Genomic DNA, 15,587 nt, shown 5'->3' with positions numbered 1-15,587 from the left:
CAGTGAGCCCTTTATGCACTCAGTTCACCACAAAGAATTCTAAGGTGTCTTTTACATTGGATTGTGCAGGCTTTTAAGGCCTCCCACCAAACAAAAGGTGTAAGCTTGCCACAGGTGTTCACCACTCTACACGCAGTTTGGAAACCTCTTGGGTATTAATTCATGGCTGTTTAGCTGCTGATTGGGCCAATCCTCTTACATTCGTCGTTTAGAGGTCACAGCATCATCGTTTGCGCAATGTTTCGCGTTCTGGGCCAAAGGGGGAAGGAAGGTGTTTACCCGCCACCAAGTATTACTGGGTGAGCAGCAGGTTGCTTTTGAGCTTCACATTTCAGGACCTTTTCTATTTCCCCATATATAAGCTCTTACAAAGTGACCGAAGAAGAATGTCCGGTTTCTTTGACACCTTGGTTCTCCAGGGAGCAGAGTGAGACACAGCTCTGCGCAGACCTAGAATGCAGGCTCATTCTGAAAGGAACATGCTATGGAGAGCAACGATAGCCTAAAGGCTTGTTTGTAGGCACATGCCTGTAAGAAAAATGAAAAAAAAAAGCTTCTACAGATATCCTTCAAGTAGTTTCAATATCTGACTGAATGGTAGGGCATGGAAGAACTTTGTGTGTTGAAACCTTACCAAGATTCTTTTCTTGCTTCCATGAGATTAAAGTCAACATGGAACCAGATAAAGGAGAAGCAGAACCAGAGTTGTTTTTAACACAAAGACTTAGTCTTTTTATTGGCAGTGGAAAATAAGTTTCAGTATTTTATTGAAAGGAAGCAATAAATAATACTGTGATAAAAATAGTTCATAAGTACTCAGACTGTACATCATTTCTGTTACAAGAGATTTTTAAACCGTGATATGGGAGACAATTTAAAAACAGGACACTAACATGATTTGAAGTGTGCATAAATGCCTAAAGCACAAATAACAATGACAAAACTACCAACATGTCAGCACTTTCTGGGAGGGTAAGGGATAGCTTCAGTTCCTCTACATTATTTGCTCATAGAAGTTCAGAGGGACCTTATCACAATATTAACTTCCTTGTTGGAAAACAAAAATCATCCAGCCTTTAAGATGATCCAAAAGAGAAAGAGCAATAACAAATGGCAACTTCTAAATAGGCCTACAAGATGACAGAAAGAAGCACACATAAGGATGGAGAGTGAATAGAAAAAAAGAACACAAACAAGAGAAGAGAGATACAGAGAACAATAAGGCTTGATTCAAGGATGAGTACAGCGGATTAAAGATGGTGGGGACATGCAGCTCTCTTTTGGAGAGTGGAGCACGTGGTTTGAGTTGAGGCCACAGTGGGGTTGGTCCTGTCAGAGAAGCATTCAGCGCAACACACACACACACACACACACACACACACACACACACACACACACACACACACACACACACACACACACACACACACGGGCGCACTCATACTGATGCTTTTGCCTTCGCACGTGTCTCTTGTGCAGAGGGAGAGTGTAGGAATGGAGAGTTTCAGCACACAAGGATCACCGGATAACCTGGCTTTTTCGGTAGGAACACCTCTGTCCAAAAAAAGGATGCCTCCGAAAAAAAGTAGCCCTCATTGTCGCTACCGTTTATGGCTTATTCAAGAGTTCCGTTTTGGTTTAGCAGGAAAAGTAGAAAGAGGGGGATGAACCGTTTCACACGAATGTCCCACAGGGTTCCGAGGAGTAAAGGGGAAGGGTCTGTGTCATGCTCCACTGTCAAGCATCCACACTTCATCAGTTTGAGGAGGAAGGTTCAGTCTATGGTTTGCACCTGTTCTGATATTCACATAATACAGTTGACCTAAAGAGCCGCATTTAAAGACCAAAAAACAGAAATGATCAACACCAATATGCTCCATAACAACTAAAAGGGTGACAGAAATTAAGTTAAAATCACACGATAAAGTCACTTGAGCTTAAGTTTGATTAAAAACAAAGACGGGCAGAGAGGAGCAAAAGTACATCTGGATGATAACAAGGTGAGAATAAAACGATTAGATAACGTTTGTAAGATAAATATACAAACTTCAGACTCATGATACATTCAGTTACATCTGAAAGAGTTAAGCATGATAAAGACGAAGAACAGGAGAAATTATGTGTGTGGGGGGGGGGACGACAAACAAAAATATATATTTTTACAGACAAACAGAACAGAACTACATAAATGAAATGTCCCATTGGTTTAGATAAATATAATAATCATTACATCTAAAATATGTTCTCCAGGCTATCGGGGGAGATTTGCAAATGCGATCTTCCATGATATAGTATCTTAAGAGTCCTCGTCCATTTAGAGCTCAGCTCGGTGAGAGGTCCACCTCTTCGGCAAGATCATCACCTATAGAGATAATGAGCATAAACTGAGAGAAAGAAAGGGAAAATGAAAGGGGGTGATAAACAGGGAGAAGAGAGTGAGATAGAAGGAAAGGAAAAGTATGGGACGAGTATGGAGATGGAGAAAGACACAGAGAAAGACAGACAGACCAATATGCAAAGAGGGGGAGAGATGGATGGACAGAAAGTGAAAGAATTAATCAAGGTTTAAAAAAAAAAAGAAGGGGGGGAAAGAGAAAAATGGAGGTGGGGTGAGAGGGAAAGAGAATTAGAGCGCAGAGAGAGAGAGAGAGAGAGAAGCAGAGGACAGAGATGCATTACTGCCAAGATTTCTTCAGCCAAACAATCAGCCATTTAAATGTAAGCATAGCAGAGGAGCCGCCATTTGCTTGTTATTCTGTCAAGTCGTTGGTGCTGACACGGCACTGCTACTGCTACTCCCAAACTCCCACTCAGCACTTATTGGCCGCAGGCATGCCCAGGCCATTACACACATCTCTCCCAAATACAGCTCTGACAGAGCACAGCATGTTAGCAGCAACCTTTCACATCAAGCAACTATTCATTCACTAGACACAAGTCATTAGAAGTAATACATAACTTATTATAGTCATAAGTAAAGTAATTGAACCGAGATCATTTGATAATAAAGGAGGCAGCCATGTTAGGGTTAGGGTTTACGGCCTGTGCTGCCGCAGCTCACACTTACCATGGTGCTGTGTTGTCAGACTGCGCCGGGCTCACAGGCCTGGTTAGCACGAGTAGGTCCTGATGGTGGCAGAGTCCAGCCTCTGCGCTCCTGTGGGGCCCAATCAGGACGACAACATGCAGCAGGACAGGACGTGCAGTTAGTCACAGACCAAAACAGTTAGGACACACACACACACACACACACACACACACACACACAAGCAAACACACTCAAAGCATGGCATTGGCAATAAGCACACATTCTATTAGTGTGTAGAGCGCATCATGTGCAGAACTATCACTGGTGATGTTCATGGTTCCACCCACCCCCCTCCTCCTCCTCCTCTGAGACCTCCTCATCTGGCCCGCACGTACCGTCCATCTGGAGTTTCTTTGGCTGCATGGCGGGGGAGGAGGCGCTGCTGTTGGTCATCCTGAAGTTGGCGGGGAGTGTGTCGGCCGCGCCGATGTTCATGCCCCTGACGTCTTTGGGACGGAACTTCTTCCTCCAGGAGGGGGCCCGCCGGAAGTTCTTGTCATCGTCCTGACAGAGGAGTGAGAGAGAGAGGAGAGGGGACGCTCAGAGGAGAGGGGGAATAAGGTTGCCACTGATTATGCCTGTGTGCATGTGAGGGTCTCGCAGGGCAGCTCACCTCCTCCATCTTTCTTTCCGTCCCAACAGCCAGGAGACTGTTGTACTCTCGCTCCAGCATAGTTCGGGCCTGCACAGAAACACACAGGGACACTGAGTCCAATACACATGCTCACCTTACTTCACTGCTACAGGCTGTAAACACTAGATAGCCTGGAGCGTGTGTGTGTGTGTGTGTGTGTGTGTGTGTGTGTGTGTGTGTGAAGTGAAGTGGGCACCTGTGTGTTTTGCGTGGGGATCTGCAGCAGCAGGGCCATGGTGTTGTGGTCGAAGGTCTCGTCCAGGGCGAGGAGCGCACCGTGGACTCCGATCTCCAGCAGGTTGTTGGCGTACTCCTTCAGCCCGATGGCCTGCACCCAGCTGATCACCCGCTCATTGCTCCACACGAGTACGTCTGAAACACACACACACACGCTTATTACTCCACACCAGTACGTATTTTTTTATCTGTTGTGCCTGTGCACTTTATATGTTTCACTGTGGGGAGAGTGGGAAACGTTCTTTCGACTGCTTTGTATGTCTTCACATGTGAAGTAGTTCACAATAAAGCTACTTTGACTTTGTCTGAAACACACACACACACTCCTTACTCCACACCAGCACGTCTGAAACACACACACACACACACACACACACTCCTTACTCCACACCAGCACGTCTGACACACACACACACACACACACACACACACACACACACACACACACACACACACACACACAACTCCACAACAGCACGTCTGAAACACACACACACCCAGACCAGACACGCTGGCTTTCACCGGAAAACAGCCAGAGGGACTTAGAGGCATTACTGCTGGTGGCAAGAATGGCATTTCTGAGCCAGATGAAATGAAAGAGTAAACATGAGATGACAGTGATTAAGCCACTTGGTAACTCGTAAACAAACAGAAACGGTTGGAAACCTCAAAGTGGCAGTTAAGATGAAATATGCAGCCACTTGGTACATGAAATGCTTTTCAGTTGGTCCACAAAACAACACAAAACACAAAACAAACCATTACAGGAGGTAATTGTGACACAAACAAAACAAAACAAAAAGTTCAGAGGAAAAAAGATTAATGGCTACCACAACCACCACTAGAGTCAGCATGCAGCACATATATGCATGTAGTCACAATGCATTCAGACGCCTGGGGCTCTACCTTTAATCTCTAGCTGAGCATCCTCTCGTCGCCTCTCCAGCTCTTTCCTGTCGTAGTTGAGCCGCCTCAAGGACATCACCCCACACTGGAAGCTGTTCCTGTAAAGGCACGCACACAAGGGGGCGACACTGAGCATCCACACAGCAGAAACCACTAGATGCTTGTATCGGCTGCAAATTCAATCAGCCCCTAATTAAAATAAAGGAGCGACTTGCAAGATGAGGCATGAGATGATGGAGTAGCCAACCTGTGGAAGCTGTCCACCATCTTGAGCTGTCCCCGGAGGTCCTTCTTGGTGAGGTGGTCCAGCATGCGTGCGTCCACCAGCGACTCCATGAAGTAGCTGCGGTACTGGGGCAGGCCCAGGCTGGGCAGCCACTCATTGCCGATCCACTCGTGGTTCATGTCGCCGTACGCCAGGGTCTGAATGGACACCCACACACTCAGTCAGGTATCTAACCACAACTGTGCCATCTACTACCACCACTACCACTTCTACAGGGGAAGAGAAGTCCCACACACATGCCTCACCCACAGCTACTACAAGTCAACTAATGAGCAACAGCACAAAGCGAGCACGGTGTCCAGTGCTCTCAAGAGAGGTGGTGATGAATACTAATGATGGTCACAACAGTGAGCTATACTAGACTGTACTATACAAGAACTGAAATAAACCATCAACACAAAGATCTCTAGGGAAACCTTGTTTGGGTAAAACAGTTTATACAATGAGAACCAACCTGCACCACCTAGCTATTTACCACCTAGCTATTTACCACCTACTAGCTATGACATTTAGTGAAGTAAATGACTCAACACTATCTTACACTCGTTACTGCTTAGTCATCAGCACAAAACTCCTACCCTTCCGCTATACTCATATGACATCAAGATGTCTACAACAGAGCTAATATGGATGGTCTAGAAGAGGTCTACATTTATTATTCATACAGTCTTGAATGGAAGCTTTTGTCAAAAAAATGTAATTAATATTCTTTTTTTTGTGGTGGGATCCCACAATAGGTCCCTTATTCAGTGTAACACAACAAGAGCTAGACAACAGACAGTGTCTTCTTCTTAAACGGTTTGGCTGCATTATGAAGGTGGGCCTGCTATTTCTAGTCTTTGTCATTTGGATTGTATGTCAGTAATGTAATATTCCTCTGGCAAAGCTTTCATGGGTGGTTATGAGGCTATGCAACCCACATCATGGCAGGGCTGTCCTCGCTGGCAAATTATCCTTTTAGAACAAACAGAGGTTAGGTGGAATTCTGATGTTGGATGTATTAGAGTAAGGCTATGACTATCAAAGTGTTGTTGATAGATAATATGTTGAAAAAAGGACTGGGCACACCCTTGACAAACCAAGTCAAGTATGACAGAAATACACAATCAAACTGAAAACATGAGATTTGGCAGAGGCACGCCAATTAAAAGTTTAATATCAGACACACAGAGAGAGACAAGTGCAAACCTGGGCCCAGGTGCCCTCGTCATCCTCCTGAGGTTAGCATGGTTAGCGTTAGCGTGGAAAAAAGCAAAAGAGGTTTGTTAGCCAGCAACAGTTAGACGACTATGAATTAGCCGCCACATGCTCTACTATACACTTAATCTAGAAAAGACACACACACACACACACACACACACACACACTTCCAGATGCAAGTTTAAAAAAGGACTTCTATAGACTACATAGATGTACTCTAGAGACATTCGTGTGCGCTCCCGTGCCCACACCACTCACACAGCCGTTGGGGTTAGGGTGGGGTGGGTGGAGCCGACCACAAGGATCTGACCAATCAGGTGACTAACCGTGGGAGGTGTGGCCGCCAGGCTCTCCATCTCTTCATGCGTCACCCACACGTTTCCCGTGGACTAAATCACATGAGCAGTGACACGACGGACCAACCGCCACCACCCCCAATCGAGTGACCCCAGTGAGTGACAAGCACAGTCCAGTGAGAGAGTGAGAGCATTGTGAGAGGAGAGGAGAGGAGAGGAGGAAAGAACATCACAGCACAGGAATGTTAATGAGTAGCAGGCATATTAGGAACCAATTATCAAATGAAGAAGAAAACAAAATCAGTCATTGGTTAACAGTCCTTGGAGTGCACCGTGCAGTCAGACTGTTGGCCTCAAATGTTAGTGTGAAGGAAGAAAGGCATGCCCCAATCAAGAAGAAAGAGTTGGTCATCTACCATGTAAATCATTGATGGCCTACAGGTTATGGAACTCTTTGTTTAAAAGAAGAGAAGGCACTTAAGATTGATAATCAACGACAGTAAAATAGCTGTAATGTTTGTTGATCCTGGGACTCTCAGTGCTGGAAAGCACTCACTCATTTATACAGAGGCAAATCACTCCTCTGTTGATTCTAATCTATTATTTTGCAGTTCATTGAAAACACCCTTCATATTGAAAGAATTAGCTCTGGAAAAACCACGCTGAGCTCTAAGCTCTCAATGTGAACTACAGGGTAGACCAGGAGTGGAATTCCAGGCTCAGAGAGTTAAAGTTCTGCCACAGATTTGCCCCACCCTTGCTCTGAAGCAGCTGATTTCCCCATATGACCTCTCCCTCTGGCTCTGGCTCAGGGCTACGCTAATGAGCTCATTCAGATGGCTGACTAAAGGCAGTGGGCTGACAGTCACACATTCTGAATCTGGATTTTCACTGCTTGGTGTGAACATTGTGCTGAAATGTGAGAGCCTCGACAGGACCACAGTGTACCTCCAGCTGCAGTGTCGTTCACTTTTAACCACTAAGCCAATCCTTCATCATTTATTCTAGAGTGCAGGTCTGCAGACACATATGAGGACATTAGTGCAGTGTTTCTCAACTGGTGGGGTCGTGAACTGTCGCAGAATATCTGTGTTCCTTCAGAACATGACTTTTGTTGAGGTTATATGTGAACAGTAGCTTTTATTTTGAAAGGAAAAAGCGGAGTCTTTGCTGTTCTCATGCCTCAATCACAAAGGAAATAGGAGCCGTTGGATAAAGATGGACAAAGTTTTGCATGAGCAGCAGATGCATAGCCTACTGTATGAGAGTCTGAAGAGCCAGTTAGAGTAGCACTGGAACGCTTTGACTTATTAGCTGTCTATAGGGATGCCACTCTTTGTGTTAGAGTTCATAATTATGTTACAGAAAGAAAACCTTTAGCTAATCACTGTAATTATACTGCTGGTCGCGTCTTATCTCGTAATGCGCTATTAGCATGTGATTGAGATTAGCTATGCTATGAGCAGTTTTGTGTGTGATAAAGAAGTCAACTTGTATGATTGTACAACAAGCTAATTTGATGAAGAATAAAAGATGAATTTGTTTTTAATGCATAAAAATGTATTGTTTATATATTTTCTGTTTATTTGATGGGTTGCAACTTGGGTCCCAGGGCCAGACCAGTTGAGAACTACTACTTTAGTGTATGTATTTATGAGAGTATTAATGTTTGTGAAAAGAATATATATGTATATATGTATTTGTACAAGAGGTTTATTTGTGTGTGACTGTGTGTATGCACATTTGTATGTCCAGTTGTGTGGGTACCGTTCTGGAGGTGGGTGGTGCCGAGGGGCTGGTGAGGGACATGATCTCCTGGATGGCCAGCCGCAGCTTGAGGCGGTGCAACGGGTTGCTGATGCCGATCTCCCGCTGGATCTCCGTGTCAGACAGCGCGGACATGATGGCGCCACTCTTCACGTTGGCACGACACGCCGCCACATACCAGGCGGGCATCCCGACCCACAACTGGAGGGTTTCAGAGAGCGAGAGAGCACAAAATTACTTCATTTCATAGCCCAGAGGCACGGTTTTAACTTAGTTAAAAAAAACAAATGGCAGCAGAAGGATCCTGCATGAGTGCAGATATGCTTGCATTAAGAGAATAAGTTACTAGGTAGGTGACTGTATTTTCCCAGTTCTAGTGGCTGAAGGTTCGTTCGTATTCAAGTGTGCTCGTACCTCCAGCCAGACCACTACGGTGGGCCCATCCCACTGGGCGAAGGGCAGGCCCAGCCGACGAGCTTCCTCCAGGAGCTCATGCCTGTGGAATACACACAAGCAGGTCACACTCACGCTGTTACACAAATACACACACAGAGTCAAGACAAACACACACAGGCCCACCGCACACTTCACCCAGGAGCTCATGCCTACAGTCCAACATAACAAGAGTTAGTCCCAGGCTTGAGAGGAAGACACCGGTGGCAAACGAAAGACAGACACACACACACACTCCTCATGCTTGAATTCTGACAGGGAAAAATGCCAATGCACTGGAAAAGCCCATCACAGCGGTAAACACATGAGAAAGATCCTTTGGCAGCCATACTAACAGGGCTTAAGAACACAAACAGGCCTGAGAGGAGACCGACATTTCCCAGACGGGTACCAAACAGCATTACAAGGAGAGGGGGAGGGGGAGTTTAAGGCTAAAGTATGACTGCAACCACCACATGAGCATCCAAGAAGCTGTCAATCATGATACCTCGGAGGAAAAGTTAAGAAATTTTAAAATATAATTATATGATAATTATGTAAAAATAATCCAAGACATGTCTGTGGCTGACGTGGTGGTGAAACTACAGTACTGAGAGAGAGAATTCATAAACAAAGGCAGGCACAACAAGACCAGTGTTAGTCAACTAGCACATCCACTACATAACACCATTGTCTGAAAGGTAGATTTAATAGTTGATTTGTATATGGTGCATGCTGAATGTGTTTAAACCTTGTTAAGTAATACCCTTGCAAAACAAACATTTGATTACTGCACAAATGTGGCGTGCAGAGCTGGTTGCACCACTAGAGGGCGCTGCTCCACATTTTTACTATGACAGCAGTGAAAAACCTCATAGCAATTCAGCCTAATAACATGGCCCAGTCCAGAGACAACAAGACTGCACACAGCATGGCATGAAGAATATCACTGCAATGACAAGAGTAATAAACCCACACTTGAATGAATACAATGCCAGTCTCTGAGGTTGAGGCACATTTTGAGTTAGTAGTTTGGAAAGGAAGAAATGCACTGTATGTGCATATTCAGGCATCTGGGAGGACAGCCGTTGGGAGTTATTCAAAGGGAAGCCATGCCAACCACACTCTGAAGCAGACGGGGAAAAAAAAGACGAGTGGCAGAGAGAGCCAAAGTAAAAGGCCAAATGGAGCCACTTACCCTGTTTTGGGACTACAAATTTACATGACACACACAGGATGGAATAAGAGAGGGAATAATCCAGAATCAGCAATCGCACAACAAATGATAACAAAGGAAAATGTGATCTGAAGCAAATTACGCGGCAACATCTAGATTAGAGCAACATGAAAAGTATTTACAGAGATTTGACTAGCTGCATTTAATAGCCACACACTGATGTTAAGCAGAAATGACAAGTAATCAAATGAACTGCATGAATGAAACTGAAAGGACTGACATAAATGATACTGCGCTGCAAAGGAACACTACAGACGGGTCAGAGAAGGTTCTAGATAACCATCAAGCCAAGAGCTAAAACCTGTGCTTACTAAACATGGGTCAGGAGTTCATGCTATGGCACGAATTATCTGAAATCAAGCACATGTTAGCCCTTGGCTGTCCGGCCTATGCTGTGAAGCTAAAGTGAGAGCCTGGGGCCACATATGAAGAGCAGTGTGGAGAGAGCTGGGGGTTCGGGCTGGGAGGCAGACAGTGAACATTTACATTTAGTCATTTAGCAGACACTTTTGTTTAAAGCAACGTACAAAGGGAACTGGATGGAGGTGTGGTGACGGACTGCTTTTGCGGCCCCTCTCAGCAGTGTGGTTACCCAGTGTTACTACTGCCTCGATGTGGCTACTAAACCACCACAAACACACACACACAAATATACACACACACAACTTTTTCTATTGTCACCAGTTCTGCGTTTAGCACTGCGGCATGACCACATCCGATGTGGAAGCGCACACAGCTCATTCCTGAACTGAGGGGGGGGGGGGGCCTACTGTAACAAATCACTCTGCTAAAGCGAGTCTGCAGCAGAGGAAGTGAAACACCTACTTCTTCTGCATCTTCCTGTTCTTCTCCGATGGGCCGCCCAGCTTGCTGATCCCCAGTCCGTCTGGAGAGCCCTCTCCCTCTGGGGTCCCGGCTGTGTGAAGAGATGGGGGTGGGGGTCACAGAGTTAGGGAGCTTAGCAGCACTAGTGTGGACAAGGAGCAGGCACTCAGGATATAGGCCACTAACACAGTCCATTCCTCCTGGATGTGCACTGCTGTAGTATTGGGCTGCAAACGATGTCACTGTGATGCCGATGTATACTGTGGAGTCGCCGAGATATACTCATAATGTGTCTTGATCAACTGAAACACATTTCTAAAAGTATGACGTTAATTTGACTTTACAGAGGAGAATGTTTCCAGAAAAATTGGGTGGACGCCCACTATGGCTCGGGCTGACAGGGACTAGACCAGAAGAGAGATTCTGAGCTGAAAGTGAAAGGGAGAAGCCTAGCGGTTCTTACCCAGGCTGGAGTCTTTGCTGGAAGGAGAGGGCCGGCCCTTCTCCTTCTTGCCGAACAGACGCCCGATGGAGGACTTGATGCTCTTCTTCTTGGCAGCCTTGTTGAGCGAGTCCTGGCTGCTGTTACTGCTGCTAGGGTCGCTGCCCTGACCGTCCTGCAGTCCAGCGATACTACAGATGGAAATGCATCACACAGGCATATGTTCAGTCAGAGACACACACACACACAGTACACACATTATGCACACAGATGAAGACATATAGTCTGACACACATGCAGAGATATGTAAACACACACACAGAAAATAAATAAAACAAAGAGAGAAGCCCATTAATGGTGAGTATAACGCTTGAGGCATGTCAATGCACCAGATTCCAAGGGGTCTGAGTATGCCTGAATGGTGGCTGCATGACTGATGCTCTATCCATCTCCTCTGACCAACGTCAGGGATTCACCATCGGATGTCTCGGATACACACACACACACACACACACACACACACACACACACACACACACACACACAGCAGGGCTTACAGCTAACGTCAGAGACTTACCCTCGGATGTCTCGGATGTCCTCGTGACTGGCGGCGTGGATGGCCCCTTTGTGGAGACGCATTGAGCGCGGGGTGGTGGGCGGAGATGTTTCACACCTGATGGTGGCTTTGTCGTCCTGCTCAGACTGAAGTCAAATGAAAAGAAAGCCCCAGTAAGTCAGTACTTCTGCTCAGTTAGCAATATCAGTAGTGGTAGCAATATGGATTGTCCCTGAGATTGCCCATGGAGAACATTTGCAGTTAAAAAGAGACGGCCTTTGAAAGATTGTGGTAAAACACCATCTCCAACCACAAACTTTTAAAGTTGAAACACATGTAATTAATCAGTGTCTTCAAAAGATGTACTAGAGATTTAATATGTAATTAAAGCTATACGTTCATGGTGGTCCTGTTAACTATGGTTTCTCTTCATGTTCAATTGTAAGAGACACAGACAAACTGCAATTTGTTCTGTACCTAATAAAGCTGAATGAAAATACCAAACGCTAGGCATATATGGATTTTGACGAAACTATTAAAAGTTCAAACAAAGGGCAGCCTCTGAATATAGTACCATATTTCCCATTTAATACCAGCCCTATAAATAGCAAGCCGTGTTACTGTGAGAGTGTGTGTGTGTGAGTGTATGTGCTTGTGTGTGACAGAGTTTAGGTTTGCAGGGTTGTGTGTGAGTGTGGGGGCGCGCGGCGCGGCTGATTAAGTGTGCACGGGCTGGGAGCCCAGAAGCATTTCCACTAAATTACCTTCCTGCGGTGCTTCCGCAAGTCGCTAGGCTGTCGGAAGCATGAGAAGCAGAGAGGAGGAGACAAAAAAGCAAATTAGTGGCACCGTGAACGTGAGAAGCAGAGGACCAGAGAGAACAAGGGAGGGAAAAGGCAAAACGATGTGAGGGGGAAAGAGAGACAGGGGCCAGAGGGAGGGAGAGAATGAAGAGAAAGAATAAAGAGGGTGAGAGACAAAGAAAGAGGGCACGGCACACCAGAGGGAGATCGAGGGACTCAAGAGCAGAAACACACACAGACAAAGACGCAAACAATCTTTAGTACAGGATACATCCGACACAAACACACACTATCCCTGTTGCGCATAAACACACACACACTCCCCATTAGCTAAGCCTCGGATTCACGGGGCACTCTCACAACTTACCGCTAGGCTGACAGATACTTGTTCTCACAGGCACAGACATACACTAACTGATAACACAAATATGCACACACACACACACACACACACACACACACACACACACACACAAAGTGAGTGGGCGGTCAGTGAATCATGCTGAGTGTGAAGCAGAGCAGAAGCACGGCACACAGGCAGGCTGGGTGGAGGGTCTGGGGGCGGATGGGAAGGCTCATCCCCGGGGCCCTGCTGTTTCTCTCTCTCCACTCAGAGGTTCCACGGGGCCAAAACACAGAGGCCCCTGCATTCGCCCATTAGAACAGGGCTTGACGTGTTGAGCCGTGGAGATGCACTATCTACAGGGGCGGACAAATAAGCACCAACTCGCACACTCTCCTCAGTTTAATCACAGTCTACTCAGGATGGGCTTCTGTTTTTTTTTCTATTCTCTTCCTGCATGCCTTTCACCTCTGGCATTTCCAGGGTAAGTGCTGGTTTGCTGTGGCACTTTTTTCCCTCCCCTCGGGCAGTCCTAATCACTCATGTCCTCCTTTGATCCCAGAGGGGGAAGAAAAGAGAGAGAAAGAAAGAAAGAAAGAAAGAAAGAAAGAAAGAAAGATAGAAAGTGAGAGAGATAGAGAGAGAGAGCGAGAGAGAGAAAGAGAGAGAGAGAAAGAGCGAAAGATAGGGAGAGAGAGGGTAAGAAAGACAGAGAGAGAGAAGGAGAGAGAGAGAGAGAGAGAGAAGAAAAAAGCACCCAGCAGAGCACCGACAGGCAGGAAGAAAGATTAGGAAAAGCTCAGGAGAAATGGAGGGCGAGGCGGGGAGATTTCCAGGAGGCTCTTTCATGAGCGCCCTCACATGTTGAGCTGTAAGGCTGGGGAGATGGGTCTTTAAACACGAGCCGAGCTCCAGAGAGGTGAGATAAGAAAGTGCACGACTCAGATCTCTGTCAGTTTAACCATCATGAACACAACCACAGAGCAGAGAGAGAGAGAGAGAGACACATGCCCCTGAGGACGAGCCTGTGTGTGTACCTGGATGTAGCATGGGTAGCTGTACAGGGGGGCGGTGTTAGTGGGGAAGGGCAGGTAAGCTACGGTCTGATGCGAGAGCGAGCTCTGGATGACATATGGGTCATAGCAGTAGTGCTGGGACAACACAGACACAGAACACCATTACAACCCTTAAAGCTTAGCACCAAGGCAAGACAACACAGGACGCCATTAACACAAGATGCTAACAATGAATGAATGAATGAATGAATGAATGAATGAATGAATGAATGAATGGATACACAGGCAGTCCAGGCACAGAATTAAGGTCCTTCCATGTTTCAACCATCTAATTTACTGAACACAAACTGAAAGCTAGTTGAGCTTACTGAAGATAAGTGAGTGAAATCACTGGTATGAACAACACAGTGTACAAGTAAACAGTGCTCTGTGTTTCCATTCTGAACATGGACTACCAACAGGATGAGCACAGTTGATGATGATCACCCGGTTAAACCACGTGGCAGGTGAGAGGATGATATGAGAATGAGTGCATCATTATTGTCTTGGCAGGGTACTTTTATGACGTGTAGAGCGTTTTAGGTGTGGTTGTGGTTGGTGTAGGGGGAGCAGGGGGCTCACCAGCGTCATGACCCCCATGCGGTCCACCTCCCGGTTGGGGCTGCGTGGGGCCCTGCGGGGCGTGGAGTGGCCCGAGCCGGGCGGGGAGGAGCCGGCATGGCCAGGGGCCAGTAGGGAGGGCTGCAGCGAGCTCATGGAGCGGAAACGCCCCCCTAGGCTGTCCCCGCTGCCCACCCGAGACTCGATCTCCTCAGCCCGCTGTGCAGTGTTCTCCTTCTCCTCCTGGATCATCCTGAGGAGGGAAACCAACACATACATGGAACACAATGAACACAGTCTGTTACGTGTGCAACTACAAAGACACACACAGACACCTGCAAGGCTGTTGAAAGCTTTGACAGCAGAGAATACAGAAAGGGTTGGAATGAAAAATGAGAAAGTTTTTCCATAAACCAACGACACGTGATGATTTACTCTAACATTCCACCGCTGAAACTAAAGTTTGTATAAAGTTTACATGATGCAGAAAACACACACACACACACACACACACACACACACACACACACACACACACACACACACACACACACACACACACACACACACACACACACACACACACACACCTGATCTCATTGTTGATAGCATCGAGCTGTTCCTGCAGCATGAGGGCGAGCGTCTGGGCGTCGGCCTGTCCGGCAGGGGACAGCAGGTCCACCGAGCTGAAGATGGTCTCGCGGTCGTCCTCCAGGTCGGACGCGTCCATGTCACTCTCGAAGGCGTGCGCCACGTTGGCCAGCACGTTGGCCTGCTGCACGCGCTCCCACTCCTGTTCATTAAGCGTCTGGACCTGACGGGAACAACCCCAACAAAAACGGACTCAATCCGTGCCTTAACGTAGGGCTCCTCCATGCACTGCATGCCTTAGGGTTCTAGGTCTTCTGACGTACCTGGT

At 46.6% G+C, this 15,587-nt stretch overlaps 1 protein-coding gene across 1 annotated transcript in view; it reads right to left on the bottom strand.

Annotated features, from left to right (window-relative positions):
- Positions 1–744: 744 nt before the first annotated feature.
- Positions 745–15,587, bottom strand: part of ppfia1 (PTPRF interacting protein alpha 1) — a 43,339-nt gene continuing 28,496 nt past the window's right edge. The window contains exons 15-29 of the mRNA XM_080843844.1: positions 15,259–15,482; positions 14,690–14,921; positions 11,928–12,052; positions 11,372–11,541; positions 10,909–10,999; positions 10,045–10,056; positions 8,829–8,910; positions 8,415–8,615; positions 6,678–6,740; positions 5,113–5,288; positions 4,866–4,963; positions 3,919–4,094; positions 3,702–3,770; positions 3,424–3,592; positions 745–2,362 (exon numbers count right to left, since the gene is read on the bottom strand). Of these exons, the coding sequence (XP_080699970.1) occupies positions 2,322–2,362; positions 3,424–3,592; positions 3,702–3,770; positions 3,919–4,094; positions 4,866–4,963; positions 5,113–5,288; positions 6,678–6,740; positions 8,415–8,615; positions 8,829–8,910; positions 10,045–10,056; positions 10,909–10,999; positions 11,372–11,541; positions 11,928–12,052; positions 14,690–14,921; positions 15,259–15,482 (1,929 nt within the window). The 3' untranslated portion in view covers positions 745–2,321. The remainder of the gene's footprint in view (positions 2,363–3,423; positions 3,593–3,701; positions 3,771–3,918; positions 4,095–4,865; positions 4,964–5,112; positions 5,289–6,677; positions 6,741–8,414; positions 8,616–8,828; positions 8,911–10,044; positions 10,057–10,908; positions 11,000–11,371; positions 11,542–11,927; positions 12,053–14,689; positions 14,922–15,258; positions 15,483–15,587) is intronic.

The sequence above is a fragment of the Sprattus sprattus genome, assembly GCF_963457725.1.
Source record: "Sprattus sprattus genome assembly, chromosome: 8".
In the NCBI taxonomy this organism is placed as follows: domain Eukaryota; kingdom Metazoa; phylum Chordata; class Actinopteri; order Clupeiformes; family Clupeidae; genus Sprattus; species Sprattus sprattus.
This window is presented reverse-complemented; position numbering and strand designations above follow the sequence as displayed.